This window comes from Aspergillus brunneoviolaceus (genome assembly GCF_003184695.1).
Source record: "Aspergillus brunneoviolaceus CBS 621.78 unplaced genomic scaffold BO95scaffold_22, whole genome shotgun sequence".
Lineage (NCBI taxonomy): Eukaryota > Fungi > Ascomycota > Eurotiomycetes > Eurotiales > Aspergillaceae > Aspergillus > Aspergillus brunneoviolaceus.
Genome location: NW_020290752.1, coordinates 234723 through 252395, shown reverse-complemented (window position 1 = coordinate 252395; position 17673 = coordinate 234723). Strand labels below are relative to the sequence as shown.

Here is a 17673-nt window from a genome sequence, read left to right as displayed (position 1 = left end):
ATTAAGAGCAGTGTATCCTCAACTGCATGCAATCGTACATGTACAGTACTTGACTATCAGATAAAGCGACTGCAGCGCCACTACCATCACCACCATTAACCCACTCAGGCCTAGTACTATCAGATAAGTTACCTACCTAAACCATAACCCAGTAAGCCATGACGCCACTCATCCGAAAACGACCCCTACCAACCTAGGTACAGCTATTTAAGCTTAAAATAAACTTATTTTCCTCCGGAAGCAACAGACTACTAGGTACGTACATTCCACTCCACCCCACCTCCAAGCGGTCCAACAGCCCGCAAGGCCAAGGTCAAGGTCAGGTCAAGGTCAGGTCAACGCTGACAACAAAGCCCAATCCCAGCGAGCTAACCCTCACACTAGCAGCAAATGACTAAAACAGCAGGATGCAGTGGATATCCCGCCGGGCGCGCATGGCATAACCCTCGATCCCCGATGACGATAGACCATCGACCTCCTTCGGAACTGACACGCCAGGCCGAGCTTTCGTGGATGCAGGGCATGGGCATGGGCTAAGGTGGGAGACCTCTGCTGGACAGAACGAGCTGACGGGATTGGATTGGCCGGGACGTCTGCGAGGCGGTTTCCTGCATCGTGCTACTCTTATCCAATCAGATGATCTAAGATTCGAAGGAGGTCGGGACGCGACAGATGATGCGGTGCAGTGGCATTTCGTCATCGTACCTAGGTGCCTGGTCATCCTTGGGAATGGGGATGAAAGGATTCGCGGGTTTCGTTTGGTGGGCTTCGAGTCGTGGGGATGGACTCTGGATGCTGGATGCTGAAGCGCAGGGAGAGGTCATTGCTAGGTGTAGTGGGATGCACTCTACATAGTGGGTAAGGTACTTGTGAGGAGGGTGAAGGGTGGAGGGGGGAGGGTGCAGGGGTAGCTGCAAGGGGATGGGGGGAGATCCAGAAAGCTGGGTGCAGTGCTTGTCTTTCGTCTTCTGCCTTCTGCCTTCTGCCTTCTGCTTCATGGAGGAGGGGTGGAGGGGGGAGGGGGGAGGGGGGAGGGGCAGAACCCCATGCCTGATTATACTTAAATTGGGACTCTAGCGTGCTATCGTAGACCACAGGGTTGAGGATCGGTCTGGAGGGACGAACCATTTCCAATTCGTTTACTGCCTACGCTTTTACTGAATCTGCAATGGTGGGGGTGCGCCAGTAGAAAGGCCCAAACGGTCAGTGCCGCAAAAGGAATCAGCTGGGATGGGATTCTTGGGACGCATGCATGCATGCATCCACACTCTTAAGTAACATAAGCCTCCTGTTGTCTGTTGCGATTGCGTGCTCAACCTTGGGGAAGTAGCAGTCCACCATAAGTCTGAGAAGCCTGATTTAGAGGCTAACAGTGAAGAAGGTAGGCGTTCTCTGGCGTCTAATTCAACTAGATAGACACCCTTGGGGAGGCGGAACTTGATATCTGACCTGACCTGACTGATTGAGAGTCCATCCCGAGGGAAAGACTTAGCTTATCTCCCCATGTAAGCCAGTCTGTCGTGTAATGTGACACTAGAATCTAATCGATCCTACTTTTTGAGTAAGCTTACTTGGACTTGGAATGTCTTTTCTCACCCCCTCTTTATTGTCTCCTCGCTATGTGCTAATCACAAGCGGAAATGTAACTAACTACCTATCGGAAAATCTATTGATCGCCCTGGTTGGCCATTACCCCTCATTATGTTCCTCCCAAGTGGCTTCCCCCCCCCCCTTTTTTTCGTGACGTTTCCATTTTTCAAATAGAAAAAAAAGCAAAGCCTGCCGAAGAAGAAAAAATAAACCAAAATGAGCAAAACTCCCAGAGCAAGAGAAACCAGCAAAGGAAAACAATACAACATTCTGATAAATTGCCCAAGTCCAACGCCCTCGCCATGCAATCAAAACAAAGAAAACATGCAAACAAGCATGGAAGAGAGAGTCATCAAGGCAGACCAGACCATGCGGCAGTAGCGGTCATTTCAGTTCTCCTGCCAGCCATCCCGACGAGCGGTGGCTTCCCTGAGCTCCTGCATATAGATAACCGCGTGGCATCTCGGACAGACTTTGGGATAATTATCGTCGATTGGGCCTCCTTTGCTCATTCCCACCATGATATACGCAGCCTCGACTTCTGCCTCCGTGTACTCGCCTGTCAGTGGGAGCGTAACTCGCTGGTCATCACCAGCGTTGTCGGCTATTCCTACCTCGGTGTCATCGGGATCTTCATCCATGGCATCGGAGGCGTCGGACAATGCCTCTGCTAGGGCTGTGGGGCAAATAGAAACCCAACCGCTGGTCGCCTCGTCACCCTGCGAGCCTTGAGGAGATGAACGATCCTGGCTTGATGGAGAGGGCGGAGGAGTCAACTGCATTCGCGGGGTATTGATCGGTGTCCAGCCATTGCTAGCAGTAGACGGCGGGCAGTTGTCATCATCGTTCGATGAGAGGTATCCGGCCAAACTATGTAACAACTAAGTGAGTATGACAACTGGAAAGGAATGCTAGACTCAAAGAAATTAGAGGAGGGTGTGCTTCGCGTACCTTGTATCATCATCATCATCCCCATCATCTGGACTGGGACTGGGATAGGGCCGGGCGTAGGCAAGTGCGGCGCAGCGTTGCGCCCTTGCTTCCTCCGCGGCCACGCGAATGATATGCTGGTCAATCTCCCACTGGCGATATTCGGGATGATCCGGCGGCAGACATTGGCCGGGGAAGTCAAGCCCAAAAATCGGAGTGAAGGCGTACCGCACATGCCAGCAGAACTTCTTGGCTATGGCTTTGGCACATCCAAATGGCATGTAGTATCCTTTGATCCCCAACATTGATTAGCCGGTGGTCTTCCAATAGCATAGGACAGTCCAATACCTTGTGACTCAATCACTCCGCCCGTGAGCTTGTGGCAGACCTTCTTGAGGCCAAGGTTCTTGTTGAGCACTTTCGCCGGAAGAGTCTATCCCATCTCAAGGTTAGCATGTAGACAAGAATAGGAAGAGGGTGTTTGTACCTTGCCCCAGGGCTTGTAGCACTTGAAAATGCCCGTCGTGCGAACGAGCCCAGTGGTGTAGTCCCATATGATGAGAATCGTCTGGTCCTCGCCAGGGACCTTGAACTCATACCCGAAGACTGTCCATAGTCAGCATCTTACTCATGTGGCTACAATAAGAGAGCTCAACTTACTATCAATTTCTTTCCGTCCCGTTCGCTCGTAGAAGTCACTCCTCGCGGGGTTGTACGGAATGTGGCGCGTACGGGAGGTAAAGCGGATAGCATGCTTTTCGTAGATCTCGGAGAGCTCCGCGTCGTAGTACTCGCAAGGGGGGTAGTTGATCGGGCCCCGGGGGGGCCCTGATCTCAATTCAAGAGCGTCGCTAATCATCTTGCACTGGGCTGAGGCTGTCTTGGGGACGACGGTCTCCACGGTGCTGGCTTGGTTGAGTGGTGCCATACTGGAGGAAGGTGTCCGACTTGGCTCAGGCTCAGGGTTAAGCAAAGCACTTATGGGCAGCATGAAGATGTTCAAGAGGGGCTTAAAGTGGGAATTGGAAATGGAAGAGGATGGAGGAAGGAAAGATTGCAGTCTAGGGGGCTTTGTGGGAGATTTTAAGCCGGAGAATCCCACAGAGCAGGAGAGCAGAAATGGCACTTCCTTCAACAGCGCGAAGGGAATGGATATCAAGCTGACTTTTTTCCATTGACTTGATGCGTTCGTTGAGGAATATGGCTGGAATAAACGCCATTGGTTCTGCACACAGTTCACCGACAACCGTTTCAGCTAGAAACATGCACCAAACTCAATGAACTTTTCTTTCAACAATAATCAATGGTTGGCTAGATTGGGGTGCTGTTCTTTCCAATCCCATTGGCTGGCTGAGGTTTGGAATATCAGAGAGACTCGACTTGGGTTTGCGGTGAGTGGCCGCGGGAGCGGGCATATTGTGACGACTTGGACCTTCCAAACGGTCTCGAGCAGTCATTTCCGGGGCAGGTCTGGTGCCCAGAAGCAATGGAAAGGGAGACAAGCATAGGTCGACACCAATGTCTCACCCGCGACTGGACCTCGTCATGACCGGCGCCGCCCGACACTCAGCAACAAGCTTCAGGCCACCAATTCCATCAAAATCCTTGTTCCTTTTTCTGGCTGCATGTAACCCTTCAGCCATCGATTGTGGTGCTAGTAGCAAGCCAGCCTTCAGCAAAGCTTTCCCTACGAAGGGTGACACCCGGCCGGCAGCATTGGCTGGGACAAGTATGACGATGCCGTAGCCATTTCTTCCTTGAATCAACAGTGTGTAACAAGGCTGGTTGAAACATGGCTAAACGCGTCTGAGCCGCAAGTATCGAGCTCCGAGCTACGAAGTCGTCTGGAAGGTGATAGAACACCCAGCTTTTGTGAGACACAATTGGTTTTTGCTCGTATGCTGGCGGACATGTCTTTCCGGCAAACCATGAGGGCTGCTGGTGGTGGGGTCGTCAATTCGCTGGTCACCAAAAACAGGTGAAAGTCAAAGAAGGGAGTTATTTGGGGTGGCTGAATCAGGGTATGGATGAGTAGATCATGGATGAGAGTTGTGACGTAAAGGTAAAGGAGGTCATTCCAAATTGAGAGAGATGGATTCACTCTCAGAGCAAGCGGAGGGAGAAGCGGAGGGAGGAAGACTACTAGACTAAGGTAGTTAGTCACGGGTATTAACTTAACTAAGAGGAGGAACAGTAAGTTAGCGGGCACCTGCCACCTGCAGTGCGGAAAGTAAGTTAACCTCCAGTTACCACAAATTAACTTACCTGGAAGCAGGCTTAGCTTAGCTCTCTGTAATAATAAGTTGTCGTTGGTTGCCAATTTTTGTATGATCAGTTCAACAGCCCAACAATTCAACGAATTATAGGTCATGAATAGCATTATCGTTCTCCCTTCGTGGTCTTTCTTTTGTTTTCTTCTTTTCTTTTTCTTTTTCTTTTTTTCTGTTTCGCTTTCGTTTTTTCTTGTTTCTTCCTGGTTTTTGGGCTCTTTTTCCACCTTCACCCGTCGTCTATTAAGGATTCTATACCAGTTTTTTCGCCTTCCCTTTTTTTGCCGTGCAGGTTTCCGTCAACGTTGTTATAGTGTACATGCAGTACAGTGCAAGTGACAAGAGTCCCAACGCTTGACCAAAAGAGATGTCAGACACCAAAATTCTGTCAATCCACCCGGGTTTTCCCTTTCAGCTTCGCGGCAAGCCGATGGCAGCATCATCGGAAATCATCTCCGTGGTCCTCAAAATCCTTTTCCGTTCACGGTAGGGAAGGGACGAACTTCACACCTGGTGAACTGTAGTATGTTACGTCATTTTGTTCTTCTTTCTTACTCCACCCTTTCTCTATCGGTAGTGCGTGCATTGACAGGTGACTCATTTAGAAGCAAACGGCAACCCTTTCATGAGCAATTGCTCTCTCTTGCTCTAATGCCTCTTCATCTTTCTATTATTGTTCGATCCTCTAGCAACCTTCAAGATCCGCATAGTTCATTTACCCATGGAGCATACTCAGAGAAATGAGCACGACTCAGCATGAGTAGTTAACTAACTTACCGTACCTGGCGGCGGATTTGCTCATCCACCCTGCGGAACTCCCCCACATCGATCGGAGATGATCACATAAACACTAATCTACTCCTCCCATTCCATTGGTACTTCCAACGGCCAGCAGGTTCCTTGAAGCTTATTTCAATTATGATTACTATTCCAGACCGAGGTTAGTGCATATGGCTAAGCGATTATTCTCACAATAGCTGACCTTGGCAATCCAACTACCCAACAGGACAAAATGAGTGGGTATCACTTCGAAGAAGATACGAGAGCCATTTGTCTTTATAAGGGGCTGGGGCTACGCGCACGACGAGGATACATCTTTGCATGCAATTTCACCCGAGTCCCACGTCGTCAAACTCGTCAACCTCGCCGTGCCTCATACCCTGTAAGAGACCTTGTCTCCCTACAAATGGGCATAGGCCCTGCATCCAGGCTGAATTCAACCCGACCATCCTACCCACCTCGTCGGGCCAGTGTCGAAGGATAGCACACAATGATCAGAACAATGATCAAACCCAATATCCTTGCAACGTTGCAGGGTTCTGCTCTCCAGGAGCCAGACTTTGAACCGATACCCTGGGAAGACCCACGCGAGAGACGAAACCCCCACAACTGGCCAATCTGGAAGAAACTGTTCCACACGGTTGTGCCTTGCATTCTGGCCTTCGTGATGTAAGTTTGCGGGTCACTTGTCACTTCCCACAGAAAAGAAGCGGAAGGAAAACGGAACTGATTCCATGGGCAAACAGCACGTTCGGAACATCGGTCAATGAAGCCGCGCTCGATCTGATAGCGATCAGATTTAACGTATCTCGGACTGTATCCATGCTCACGCTCACGGTATACACACTTGGTCTGGCCTTCGGGCCTCTATTCATAGCACCGCTATCAGAGACTATTGGCCGCCGTCCGGTCTATGTCTTCACCTCGTCCTGTTTGTTGGCTTTCAGTGCTGGTGCCGGGGCCGCGAACAATCTTGCAACCCTACTCGTATGCCGTGGGCTGGCGGGGGCTTTGGGGTCTGCTGGCGTTGCGATCGGTGCGGGCACGCTGGCTGATATCTGGGATCTGGAAAAAGAGGGGGGTCCTGCATCCTTGCTCTTCATCCTAGGTCCTTTCCTTGGGCCCACGATGGGCCCACTCGCCGGGGCTTATGTTCTGAAGGATCAAGATAGTGACTGGAGATGGACGCAATGGGTCATGGCCATTCTCTGCGCGGTGGTCTGGCTTGGCGCGGTTCTGATGCAGGAAACTATGAAGGAGAGAATCTTGAGCAAGGTCAACAAGAACAACAATCACTCTAGAAAAGAGGAAGATTCGCAACAGCAGCCGGACACCATGAAGCCCTCCCTGCAAGACTTCATCACTACGGGGCTTGGACGGCCCGTGAAGCTTTTGTTTACGGAGGTCATCGTGTTCTCATTGACCCTGTATACAGCGTTCGCCTACGCCATGATTTTCAGCTATTTCGCCAGCTCTTCCTACGTCTTGACGGTGTATTATGGATTCAACTGGCGGCAAATTGGACTTAGCTTTATCAGCGTGATCGTCGGATATGTTCTTGCAGCGTTCATGTTCGGGGTTTTCGACAAGACTCTGTACGTCAGGGCACGTGTGGCTGGCGGAGGCGTTGCCGCTCCTGAGCATCGCCTTTACTCGGCTATGGCAGGCAGCGTACTTTTACCGGTGGGGCTATTTTGGTAAGGCTCGAAAGCTCTTGAGACTTGACTGCACCATCCATGTGGTTCATTCTTGCTAACTGCATTCCGAATGTGCTTAGGTACTCTTGGGAAGCTCACGCCGGCGGCCACTGGGCTGCCCTTGTCTGTGCAGGGATCCCTTTTGGAGTGGGAGCGTTTTCTCTTTTCGTAAGTATCAGGCCGCAACCCTGGATCTAGTGTGAATGCAGAATGGTGGAACTAACCTAAGCTTCTTGTCTTTAGCTATCAACCATCACCTATCTTGTTGATGTCTATCAAGCCGGAGCTGCAGCATCGGGTGAGTCTCCTCCCGTCTTTATTTTGTTCTACAGCCTTGGACTCATCTGATTTCCACTTCTAGCACTGGCCGCCAATGGAGTTATTCGATATATATTGGGCGCGACGTTCCCCCTATTTACCGTGCAGATGTACGAGAAACTTGGCGTGCACTGGGCGGGCAGTCTCTTTGCCTTCCTGTCGCTCCTTCTGCTACCAATCCCTTGGGCACTCTTCAAGTACGGGGCTTCGTTGCGCGGGGGCAAGAAATACTCGGGGTAGTGTAGAGTTTTCCACACCGATTCTGATTGAATCTCATATTCTGAAGTTGTTATAGATGGATGGACGAATTGGAGTTTGTATAGAGCTTGGTGGTTAATTTTCCTTGAGTCTCAAGGAGGTAGGGAGTGGACTTCTCAGGGCTCCTACAGCAGAATCAAAGATAGACTTAATTAAAGACTGAATACAGGAATGTTCTATAACCACTGGCAGCCGACCCGGGAATTCTGGCCCGGACATTTCCGTTCGACTCAAGTTCTTCCCTTAAGTTCGGAACCATAGATCTGGTACAAAGCATATACTACGGAAGGCCATTGCGGCCACTCGGCAGATAAGGAATCTGCCGGCAAAAGTGAGGAAAATTCTATATGCCGAGTGGCCGCAATGGTCTTCCGTACTATACTTAGATATTGAGATGACAAATAACTTTGTTCAAAACCCATGCGAGCATAACTTTTGACTTTTTCAAACAAATTTTTCCAGATGGAATCCCCAATTGTTGTTGTTGTTGTTGTTGTTGTTGTTGTTGTTGGAAGATACCATCCACCAACCTTGAAAGCCTCCGTTGATGCCTGAGGCCTCAAAAGGCGACACTTTGCCGACCGAGGCTGCCCTCCAAGTCAGGTCAGCAGCTTACTTGCACTCCACCTAACTATCGCTTCGAATCCTCCTCCTGGAATCAACTTCTGTCAAGGCAGTGAGATATACCTACTACGAGACGTCCCGAAGCTGATGGAGAACCTCGATTTCACTGTCGCCCCGGTCGATCTGGTGCTGAACTGGCCAGATGTGCATGGTCTGGAATTATCACTACCGCTCGACGTCTTCGATAGTCCAGTCAACGATGTCAACGATGTCAACCAGAACACGCTCCATTCAAACTGCATCACAGAGCCATGTGACTCCTGTAGACAGATGTTGCTAGACTCTTCTGTGTTAGAGCCGGACTTGTTGTCAAACAGCAGCAGTTATAAAGATTGCATCGTCCCAGAACCAGAGAGCAGTCACACGTATCCCCAGTCTCAACAGTGGAGCGATACTCACAGAGAAGCTCCAAGTGCTGACCCTAACGCCAGCGAAGGAGCTGCTATCATGTGTGACCACGATCGAAGACTGCGCAAGCGCAGTGACTACAACAAATTCCCGCGGGAGACGATTCGTATACTGAAGGAATGGCTGAGCCAACATCAGGACCATCCTTATCCATCCAAAGAGGAAAGGAGAGAGCTACTGCTGCGAACAGGACTAACACCGACCCAGCTACGTAATTGGTTCGCTAACACCAGGCGCCGTGAGAAAGAGAAGGCCCATTCGGCCCCTGCACGCCGGACCGATCTCATCCAAGCAGCCACATCGTCAATGACCTCATCAATGACCCCTCTAGAACGCTGGCAAAACTCGCCTCCAGAGGAAGAGTCAGCCGCATTCAGTGATATTGCTCGGGCGCTTTCGAAACGCCCTTCTACGCCTCGCCCTCAACTATCCTTCACCTCATCCAATCCCAGTTCAGCTTCTTCAGTCGACTGGGCGAGCCATCCCTCTCACGTCGAGCAATGGGGCGTACTCCCGGCGTCGTCGGGAAGCAGCCTCGACACGAGTGCATCGTCCACCTCGAGTCTGTCTAACACGTCAGCGCATTCTTATCATTCGTTCTCGCGCTCTGAATCCCAAGATCAAAACCGCCGTCGTCGCCGACACAGTCGACGAAGTAAACTTCACATCCCTGCCAATACTATAGCCTCGCGTCGGGCGCGCGGGTCTCGGCGGTTTCAGTGTACATTCTGCACGGATACGTTTTCGACCAAGTATGACTGGCAACGGCACGAGAAATCAATGCACATTCCTCTCGACGAGTGGAGGTGCGCACCCTCCGGGGCCATTGTTCCCTTGGATGGCGGTCATGTCTGCGCTTTCTGTTTACATCCTAATCCCGACCAGGAGCATCTGGATGTTCACGAGTACTCCATTTGTCAGGAGAGGAGCCCACTCGAAAGGACTTTCTACCGAAAGGATCATCTCCACCAGCACCTGCGCAGCGTCCACAGCGTCAAGTTTGTCGCTGCATCCATGAGCGGGTGGAAGAGTAGCGTTACCGACATCAAATCGCGCTGTGGGTTCTGCGACGCTCGATTCCACAGCTGGACAGCCCGCGCGGATCATCTGGCGGCGCACTACAAGCAAGGGGTCGACATGCGTGAATGGCAAGGCGATTGGGGCTTCGAACCCGAGTTGCTACGTCTCGTCGAAAACGCCATGCCGCCGTACCTGATCGGCCAGGAGCAGCTGGCGCCAAATCCTTTCAGCGCCTCTGCCATCACCGTGCTCAAGCCAAGCTGGGAGACCGATCAACCGGCGCAGCTTCCGGAGCAGGAGAACCTCAATTTCTGGCCGGTGATACAACGAGAGCTCACGGAGTATATCACACGTCAACTTGCGAGTAAAGTCGTGCCCACGGATAAGATGTTGCAGGACCATGCGCGCATGATCGTGTATGGCTGTGACGATGGGTGGAATCAGACGTGCGCAGACAACCCGGTGTGGCTGAGTAACTTGAAACGGGATGCTGGACTGGATGCTTTTCAGTCACAGAATTGTGATACGCAGGTGCCGTTGGCTGCTACTGAAAGTTGGCAATGGCCGTTGTTCGAGTTTGACCCGCCCGTGCACGGATTTGAAGATTTGCATCTTGAGCCGCAGCAGCCAGCATACCAGAATCCATACCAGTAATATACCTGGGCAATATTCGAACCCACCGAGATATATGAGGCCGGGAAGGTCGGACTATTTGTCTTTTCCGATGCATCCGAGAGTATTCTTGTGAATTCTATCATTTAGGAAAGACCCTCAAAAGATGTTGGATGTAGGGCGCAGAGAGATGACCCACCCACATCGAGAGGTTCGAAAGGTGGAGTGCGTATGGGTTAGACCCGCCCCACTTGGACCCAGTACTGTATGTCAGATAGTAAAGAGTATAACTATAGACAATGTTATCCTCACGAGAGGTATAGTATAGCAGTGACACTTCCCCAGGTCAATTCAATCCAACATCTACATCTTCCCACCTCCCAACCACCCTCCGACTCAACTCCACCCGAATCCAAAACAAAGCCAGAAAAAGTCTAGACCCCCAATGTCGCGCAAACCAGCAGCCAGCTCAGCCCAGCCCTCGGTGGCTGAATCAGAACCCAACCCAACCCAGCCGATGTCAAACCAAACCAAACCAAACCAAATCAGTGCAAACACATACACTCCTAGTAGTCTCAACTTCAGCGGTCCGGTCAAGTCAGGCCAGGTCAGGCCAGGTTCCCAAGACTGAACCCGAAACACAGTTGAACCTCTCCAGTATTCATCCAGAACACTCCAGACCGCCCCGGCAAAACCAACTGTACCTAAGGCAACTAGGACTAGGACTCTTCCATCAGCATCATGGATCACGCTGTGTCTCATACCCCACAGAACCCGCGCACCTCGATCCATTCATTCCAACTGAACTGAAGAACCTTGAATATCCCCAATATACCAATATCTCACTGGGCAAGCACAGTAAGACAGACCACCCCCCAGGGCCCGATGGAAAATCGGCACAGCCACCCCTTCCCCTGGCCCCCTCCAGTCTTACACTACCCAACCAGCAACAGCAACAACAACAACAACAACAACGACGACGACTCGAGAAATAGTAACCTAAACCCCCCCCCAAGGCCGACACTACTTACAGCCTCGTCTGCCCGGCTACGGTCAACTCAACTCGTCCCTTCCAAGGGTTGTTTTACCCCTCCCTCCCTGCCTGTCAAGCTCCTCTTTTTCCCGGCCCCATGTATGCAGTATGCAGTAGTACAGCATCCCGCGACCATCCTCAAACGTTGGGAGACACATTGGCGAAGGAGCAAGTCTAGGCCCGGGGAAGGGCTGGATGGACCCGGGACCCGACCCGACCCGACCCGACCAGACCCCCGTCCGTTGTTCGAGGCCAGTACCAGTACTAGTACAGCACGGATCATCCATCCCAGCGATCCCAGCCGGAAGCGGGGAACGGGGAACGGGGAACGGGGAACGAGGAACATCCGCTATTACTGTTACTTGGGATGCGGCGGGATGGATGTGCAAGGGTAGCGAGGAAGACAGGGGAGTCGAGTCCGGTGGGCGATCAGAGGCTAATGCTCCTAACTATGTCATGGTAGTACCGGATACAATGCTGTGTTCCAAGCCCTCGTCGAATCCCTCGACGGATTCGAGCCGCGCCCTTCACGAGCACCTACACAAATGCTTGGGAGAGCAGGCTAGATCGGTCTATGGGTAAGTGCATAACGCGATTGTGTGTGTAGCTAAAACATGAAACCTAAGTCGAAATATGACCAAACGCCAGACCGGTTATGCCCACCAGCCGTTGCTCGCAGAATTCAGTTCCCCAGTGACCCCAAAGAAAAAAAGCCCAAAGCCCCCGTTGTCATTCACAAACACGAAAAAAAGTCCATCAAGTATCACACAAGCGTGAAACCGGGTAACAGCAGATTAATTAAAGGTCCAGCCACCATTGAGACGCAAGCGTTGACGCTCGGCCAAATCGCGTCGGATCTCATCTTGCGTAAGTCCGTCGGGGCCAGACCAATGGGCACTACTGGTGCGCTCGCGGAATTTCTTGATCTTCTTGTCCCCCTTAAACGTCTCCTCCAGGGAGAATGGGGCAATAGGGCCAAAAATAGAGTCCGCCTCCATGCCCTCCTGTTGTCGCAGTAGCGACTCCAACTCTTTCGGCTGGGCCCATTTGGGCACAGGGAGCATCTCGGCGTCCGAGTCCTCGTCTTCGCTGTCCGTGGCAATCTCCGGCAGGTTGATGTTCTCGCCATTGGGATAGCTGGGCGACTCTTTGACTGGGTGCTTTTGCGATGAGCTGGCAGCGGGCGTCCGATGCGCAGCGGGCGGTGCCATCGGCGGTTCTGCGAACGGGATTTTGCCACTGGCATATTTGGACATGTCCATAGGATGCGCAGGTCTTTGCGTTTGTCCAGTCTTCAGAATCGAGGTTGGTGGTTGGCTGTAGAATGAAGGTTTCTTGGGCTCCTATGAAGAGGTTAGTAATGAAATCATGTGCCATCGAACGACTTGGAATTACCTTGCGGATGTTGGACTGGCGGATTGGCGGAGCCATTGTAGGGCGCATCGAGGACATGCGATTCTGTTCGTCTTCTGTCCTTCTGCGCTTAGACTCGCCTGCCGGTTGCACCGTGCCCGTCTTCAACGCCGTAGGCCGCTGGTTAGCCTCCTCGTCCAGGCCTCTCTTAGGAGGCTTGGCCGGGTTAGGCTGAGGTTGGTTGACGGAGCGATGGAAAGGCTGGATGGATCCGAGACGAGAAGCTGGTCTCATGGTTCCCAGCTCACTCCGCTGAGCAGCCTGGGAGGCCGACCTCTCCGGATGGGTTTCAGGCTGTTGGCTTCCTTGCCTCTCCAGCCTCCGTTGGCTCTCAAGTCTCCGCTTCTCGATTGCCTGAAGTTGAGCGGCTTTCTTAGGGTCTTCAGCAACAATTCGCTCGCGTCGTTCGGCCTCTGCGCGACTGCGCATGTCCTGGCGACGAGCTTCCTCTTGCTGCTGGGCCGCTCGTTTCCGTTCAAGCTCACGGCGCTGCTCCTCTCGACGCCTGGCCTCGCGTTCCTCCTGTTCACGCTTTCTCTCACTTGCAAGTTGAGCCTTGCGCTGTGACTGAGTAGACATAGAACTCTTGAAGCTGCTATTAGAAGATGCAGTGTGTAGTGAGGAGTTGCTCGCCTTCTTCTTCAGGGTAGGTGGCTTCACCGCAGAACCCGGTGTCGGAGCGGGGACACTGGACTCCCGCATGCCAGAAGACATGGTTGACGATCCCAGCGTTATGGGCCGAGAAAGAGCACTGCCCACACGAATGGAGACAGGCTGAGGTCTGGGCTTCTGGAGTGTTTCGCGAGTGGGTTTGACAGGACGACCCTTTGCTTGCTGTTGCTGCGGGATAGACGATGGGGCGGCGGGCTTGGATTCGGTTTCCGTTGCAAACTCTGTTTCCTTGGATGACTTTTGCAGTTTGGGCAATCTCTGGGATGTTGGTGCAGCAGGGGCCTCGGAAGTTGCCCGAGACTCGTCTGCAGAATACTTCTCTTGTGCAGACCGGAGTTGCATGGACCTCTTTTTCTCATGCTGCCGGGTTTTCTCGGCCAGTTCCTCTTGTAGTTGGCGTTCCTCTTGCCGTTGGCGTTCTTCGTATCGTTGACGTTCCTCTTGTCTTTGGCGTTCCTCTTGTCGCTGACGTTCCTCTTGCCGTTCACGTTTCTCGAGCTCCATCTGCCTACGCTTCTCTTCTCTCTCGGTAGAGCTGCGGGTTCTACGCCCTTCCTGGCGTGGGGGGCTGAGAATATGGGCAGACTGTGGTCGCTGCGGCTTATCCATCAACTCGCTAATGGGACGACCACTCGGCCGCAAGCGTGGTTGTTCTGGTGAGGACGCTTCTTTTCGAGCCGCAGCCGCTACGCCTCCGGTATTCGTGAACAGGCCCTTCGCAGATTGCACGATGGACTGGAGTCTTGACTTTGACGCACTCAAGGGTCCATCCCATCGTTCCGGCGCAGGAGAGCCAACAGGTGTCGTCGACAACTGGGAGTCAATATGAGCCGACGCGCTCTTTTGATGACCAGGACGTTGTGGGGAGGAGTAAAGAGGCGTTGTCGACTTTCCGCGGCCCACGTCCGAAGTGCGCTTTGCGGTAGTTGTTGTTCCTGTCGCACTTCTCGTATTGTCTATAGCAGAAGAACGATCGTCCTCAGCAGCCCGCAGAATCCTAGCTCCCGACAACTTGGTGTCTTTGCTGTCAGTTCGTTGGTGTGCCTGTGTGTTCGACCGATAGGGCGAGTTCATTGGCTTGATCCAGTCGTCGTCAATCTGCATAGGCTCCGCAGTTGGCGCATCACGGGGCTTCTGGCTAGGAACCTCTGGTCTCGTCTCGGGCTTGGAGATGGGCAAGTCGGGATAAGTGACCTGCGCGGTTGATAAACGAGAGACTGCAGGGATGGACTTGGTTGGTCGCGATGGCTGCAGTTTACCCAGCATGCTGATCTTCTCATGCAGCCTTTGAGTCGAGGACTTGGTATGGACCTTGCTGGCTTTCGTATCAACATCCGATTCTCCGTCATCGGTTAAATCCTTATTGTCGTCGATATCCATCTTATCGTTATGTGTGGTGTCATCCTCCATGCCAGACTGTGTCGTTCTGTGTCCTCCAGTCTGCCTACCAAGATAGCTCCCGGTGTTGCTAAGTTTAGAGATCTCCAGATGGCTTGTGCGAGACAGTCTTGAACCTCCCAGACTCTTCTTGGTCAATGGCTCGCGTGCAGGAAGCGACGCGAACGAAAGACTACTCTTGCGAATGGGGGGGCGTGCCGGAGGTGAAACGTCCGAGGGAGAACCGATATCGTCAATATCGAGAGCCATTTCATCCTTAGCATCCTCCTTCCCTTCCTGGACAGGCTCGGCAGCAGGTGCGGCGGGAGTCTTGGCAGGTGAGCTCGGCTCCACGGCTTTGGCAGGCTCTTCCTCTGCCTCAGGTTCTGACACCGGCTGGTGGCTGAGCTCCGGTACTGTCTCTCGCTCGCTGTGTTTCTGTTGCTCCTGCTCGTCCTGTTGCACGGGCTTGACCTCAGGCTCTGGCGCTTGTTGCGACTCGATTTCCTGTTCGAGCTCAACGCCAGGCTCCTCAGGCTCTTGACGCGCCTCGGGCTCCTCAGGCTCCTCCGGCTCCTGCCGTTCCTGCCGTTCCTCGAGTTCCACACTTTCCTCACGCTGGATCTCACGCTGAACTTCGGGCCTAGCCTCGGGTTCGGCCTGAACTTCAGTCTCAGGCTCGGGCTCATCTTCAGGCTCTCTCACGGCTTCCGTCTCGGGCTTCTCCTCAAGCTCAGGTGCTGGCGTGACAGCGGACTCTTGTTCCTTTGGCTCTGTTTGAGGCTGCGAATGAGAGGGCGCGTTTCGGCTCGGTGTTGGTTCGACCTGCTCGGGTTCAACTGTTTCGCCTCGGTGGCGTACATTCTCTTGGGCGGAGTGGAAGGAGTTTGCTGTCATGCGGCGCTCTTCTGGTAGTTGGGTATGTTCTTCCGTAGCAATGGGCTCGGTCTCCATCGGTTGTGTCGATGTTTGGGATTCGGGCTGTACTTGTGTCAAGACAACATCGTCTTCCTCATCCTCCTCCATTTCTTCTCCCTCGGGCATGCCATGATAGCCGGAGTCGGTATTGTACTCCGGGAAAGAATTGAGGTTCTTGCTCAAGTCAGGATATGCGGGTTGAGCTGCTTCATTGGTAGTGGTAGTTTTAGGTTCTGTCACGGGGGTTGGTGCTGCAGGGGGCGCAACGGGTGCCTTGGCGGGCGAGCGTTGAACTGCCGGGCTTGCGGGGGGTTTGCTGTCATGCTTGCTTTCGAGTTTGTTCTCTGTTTTGCTATTGTGTGCAGAGGAGAAGATCTCACTCAAAGGCTGTAGACAGTAAGCAATGAGTCCGCCAATGCTTTCCAGGAGTAGAGAACGGGTCGACGTACCACACGAGGCTCGGTCGCATCGCGCTTTCGCGCAGTCCGCGGGGTCTTGCCGCGCAATTTCCCTGGGGTCTTGAACGCATCGGTGAAGTTACTGGGCGAGGGTCAGCATCGGAGAACGGGATCACGGGTATGCGGGCGCAACGGACAACTGGTTGGTAGAGAAGATCTCGGCCATATGCTCATTCAACCAATCCATCTCATGGCGCACAGGATATTCGACCTCTTCCATTTCCTGGTCCACAAGCTGCATACAGTTTTCCTTTTCGGATGAGATCCACGCTGCAGAGCCAACGGGCTTCTGCGCCCTCGCGCCGGTCGCAGCCATGGCGATGTAAACAAACGCGGATTGGGGATCGGAGTCGTCAAGAAGACATTAAAATTGATCGTAAAGGGTCGACGGCAAGCGGGCCCAGTCTAGATTTTAGTGACAGTCAAGAAATGAAGCATAGGACCGTGGTGTGTCGGCGGAGGATTGATGGTCGGCCGGTGGGCTTCAGGCCTGTCGTCCGGAGTTTGAAGCATCAAAACATCGGCCAACGCGTGAGTCCCGCTCCAGCACGTGACCTCTACATCACTGGTGCCTGGCGCTTAAGGCACCAAGATTTGAGCATAAACCGTCCATAGTTACTTAGCATAGCTTACCAACATATCATTCTGGTTTGTGCTGGCTATGGTACTATTACTAGCTACCTATCCAGAAACAAAGTGGTTCTTCTCCACTAAAATTTTGCTCTATCTCTTGTAGCAAGTCTTGTTGCTGCCTGGCTAAATTCCATGCACATAGCAAAGTGGGATTGCCACGCAACAGTTTCCCTTGATTGCCTCTCAAAGGACCAGCTGCTCCGTACATACATAGAACAACGACTAAGCACTGTGAAATATACTTTCGTGACATCATTCATGGCCAGATCTAGATTGAGTGCGGATGATGTGCTTTTCGATACAGTGCGCCTCCACCAAATGGTTGGCAGCTTATGATCGGATGCTGGCCCCTCCACAGCTCAGCACCAACCGCTGCGTCACTTGCACTAATATCCCAAGCGTGTGTAGGCTGCCGGGTTGTGCTGGATTCCGGTTTCGTGTCGGTCACCAATGGAAACATTTACAAAAGCGCTGGATGGTTCTCAATTAGAAGCAATTGTGAGCGGATGCTGACTGATTGAGGTGTGACCGGCGAGTGACATCATCCCAGCTCAGACCGAAGTAAACACAGCCGAACAATGCGTTTGTGGACTATAGAGGTGACTGGGGAGGAGCTTCGTAGTGGAGATAATGATAATGGTGGAAGTTAAACCGGTAAAGAA

The 17673-nt window shown here is 52.6% G+C and overlaps 6 protein-coding genes across 6 annotated transcripts; 3 read left to right on the top strand and 3 right to left on the bottom strand.

The window, feature by feature from the left end:
* Positions 1 to 258: 258 nt before the first annotated feature.
* BO95DRAFT_86990 (uncharacterized protein) lies at positions 259 to 889 on the bottom strand. Its single transcript, XM_025592294.1, has one exon. It carries the CDS (start codon positions 719 to 721, stop codon positions 395 to 397), a length of 327 nt encoding a protein of 108 aa, XP_025443758.1. The 5' UTR covers positions 722 to 889; the 3' UTR covers positions 259 to 394.
* A 972-nt stretch (positions 890 to 1861) lies between these two features.
* On the bottom strand, positions 1862 to 3654 carry BO95DRAFT_86976 (putative APSES transcription factor Xbp1). The gene is made up of 5 exons (XM_025592293.1): positions 3181 to 3654; positions 3008 to 3126; positions 2869 to 2953; positions 2542 to 2809; positions 1862 to 2460 (listed from the first exon to the last, which is right to left on the bottom strand). Exons 1-5 carry the CDS (start codon positions 3509 to 3511, stop codon positions 1980 to 1982), a joined length of 1284 nt encoding a protein of 427 aa, XP_025443757.1. The 5' UTR covers positions 3512 to 3654; the 3' UTR covers positions 1862 to 1979.
* A 2418-nt stretch (positions 3655 to 6072) lies between these two features.
* BO95DRAFT_410463 (putative MFS polyamine transporter) lies at positions 6073 to 7943 on the top strand (the record flags this gene model as incomplete). The annotated part of the gene is made up of 5 exons (XM_025584180.1): positions 6073 to 6239; positions 6317 to 7267; positions 7348 to 7435; positions 7511 to 7565; positions 7629 to 7943. The coding sequence occupies 5 exons, from the start codon at positions 6073 to 6075 to the stop codon at positions 7823 to 7825; spliced, it is 1458 nt and encodes a 485-aa protein (XP_025443756.1). The 3' UTR covers positions 7826 to 7943.
* A 449-nt stretch (positions 7944 to 8392) lies between these two features.
* BO95DRAFT_441370 (uncharacterized protein) lies at positions 8393 to 10849 on the top strand. Its single transcript, XM_025586164.1, has one exon. The coding sequence runs from the start codon at positions 8555 to 8557 to the stop codon at positions 10547 to 10549; it is 1995 nt and encodes a 664-aa protein (XP_025443755.1). The 5' UTR covers positions 8393 to 8554; the 3' UTR covers positions 10550 to 10849.
* A 319-nt stretch (positions 10850 to 11168) lies between these two features.
* Positions 11169 to 12207, top strand: BO95DRAFT_86920 (uncharacterized protein). The gene has a single exon (XM_025592292.1). It carries the CDS (start codon positions 11393 to 11395, stop codon positions 11933 to 11935), a length of 543 nt encoding a protein of 180 aa, XP_025443754.1. The 5' UTR covers positions 11169 to 11392; the 3' UTR covers positions 11936 to 12207.
* Positions 12208 to 12334: 127 nt separating this feature from the next.
* Positions 12335 to 16860, bottom strand: BO95DRAFT_472459 (uncharacterized protein; the record flags this gene model as incomplete). The annotated part of the gene is made up of 6 exons (XM_025589653.1): positions 16516 to 16860; positions 16370 to 16460; positions 15632 to 16307; positions 14096 to 15388; positions 12936 to 13930; positions 12335 to 12883 (listed from the first exon to the last, which is right to left on the bottom strand). Exons 1-6 carry the CDS (start codon positions 16692 to 16694, stop codon positions 12335 to 12337), a joined length of 3783 nt encoding a protein of 1260 aa, XP_025443753.1. The 5' UTR covers positions 16695 to 16860.
* Positions 16861 to 17673: the final 813 nt, after the last annotated feature.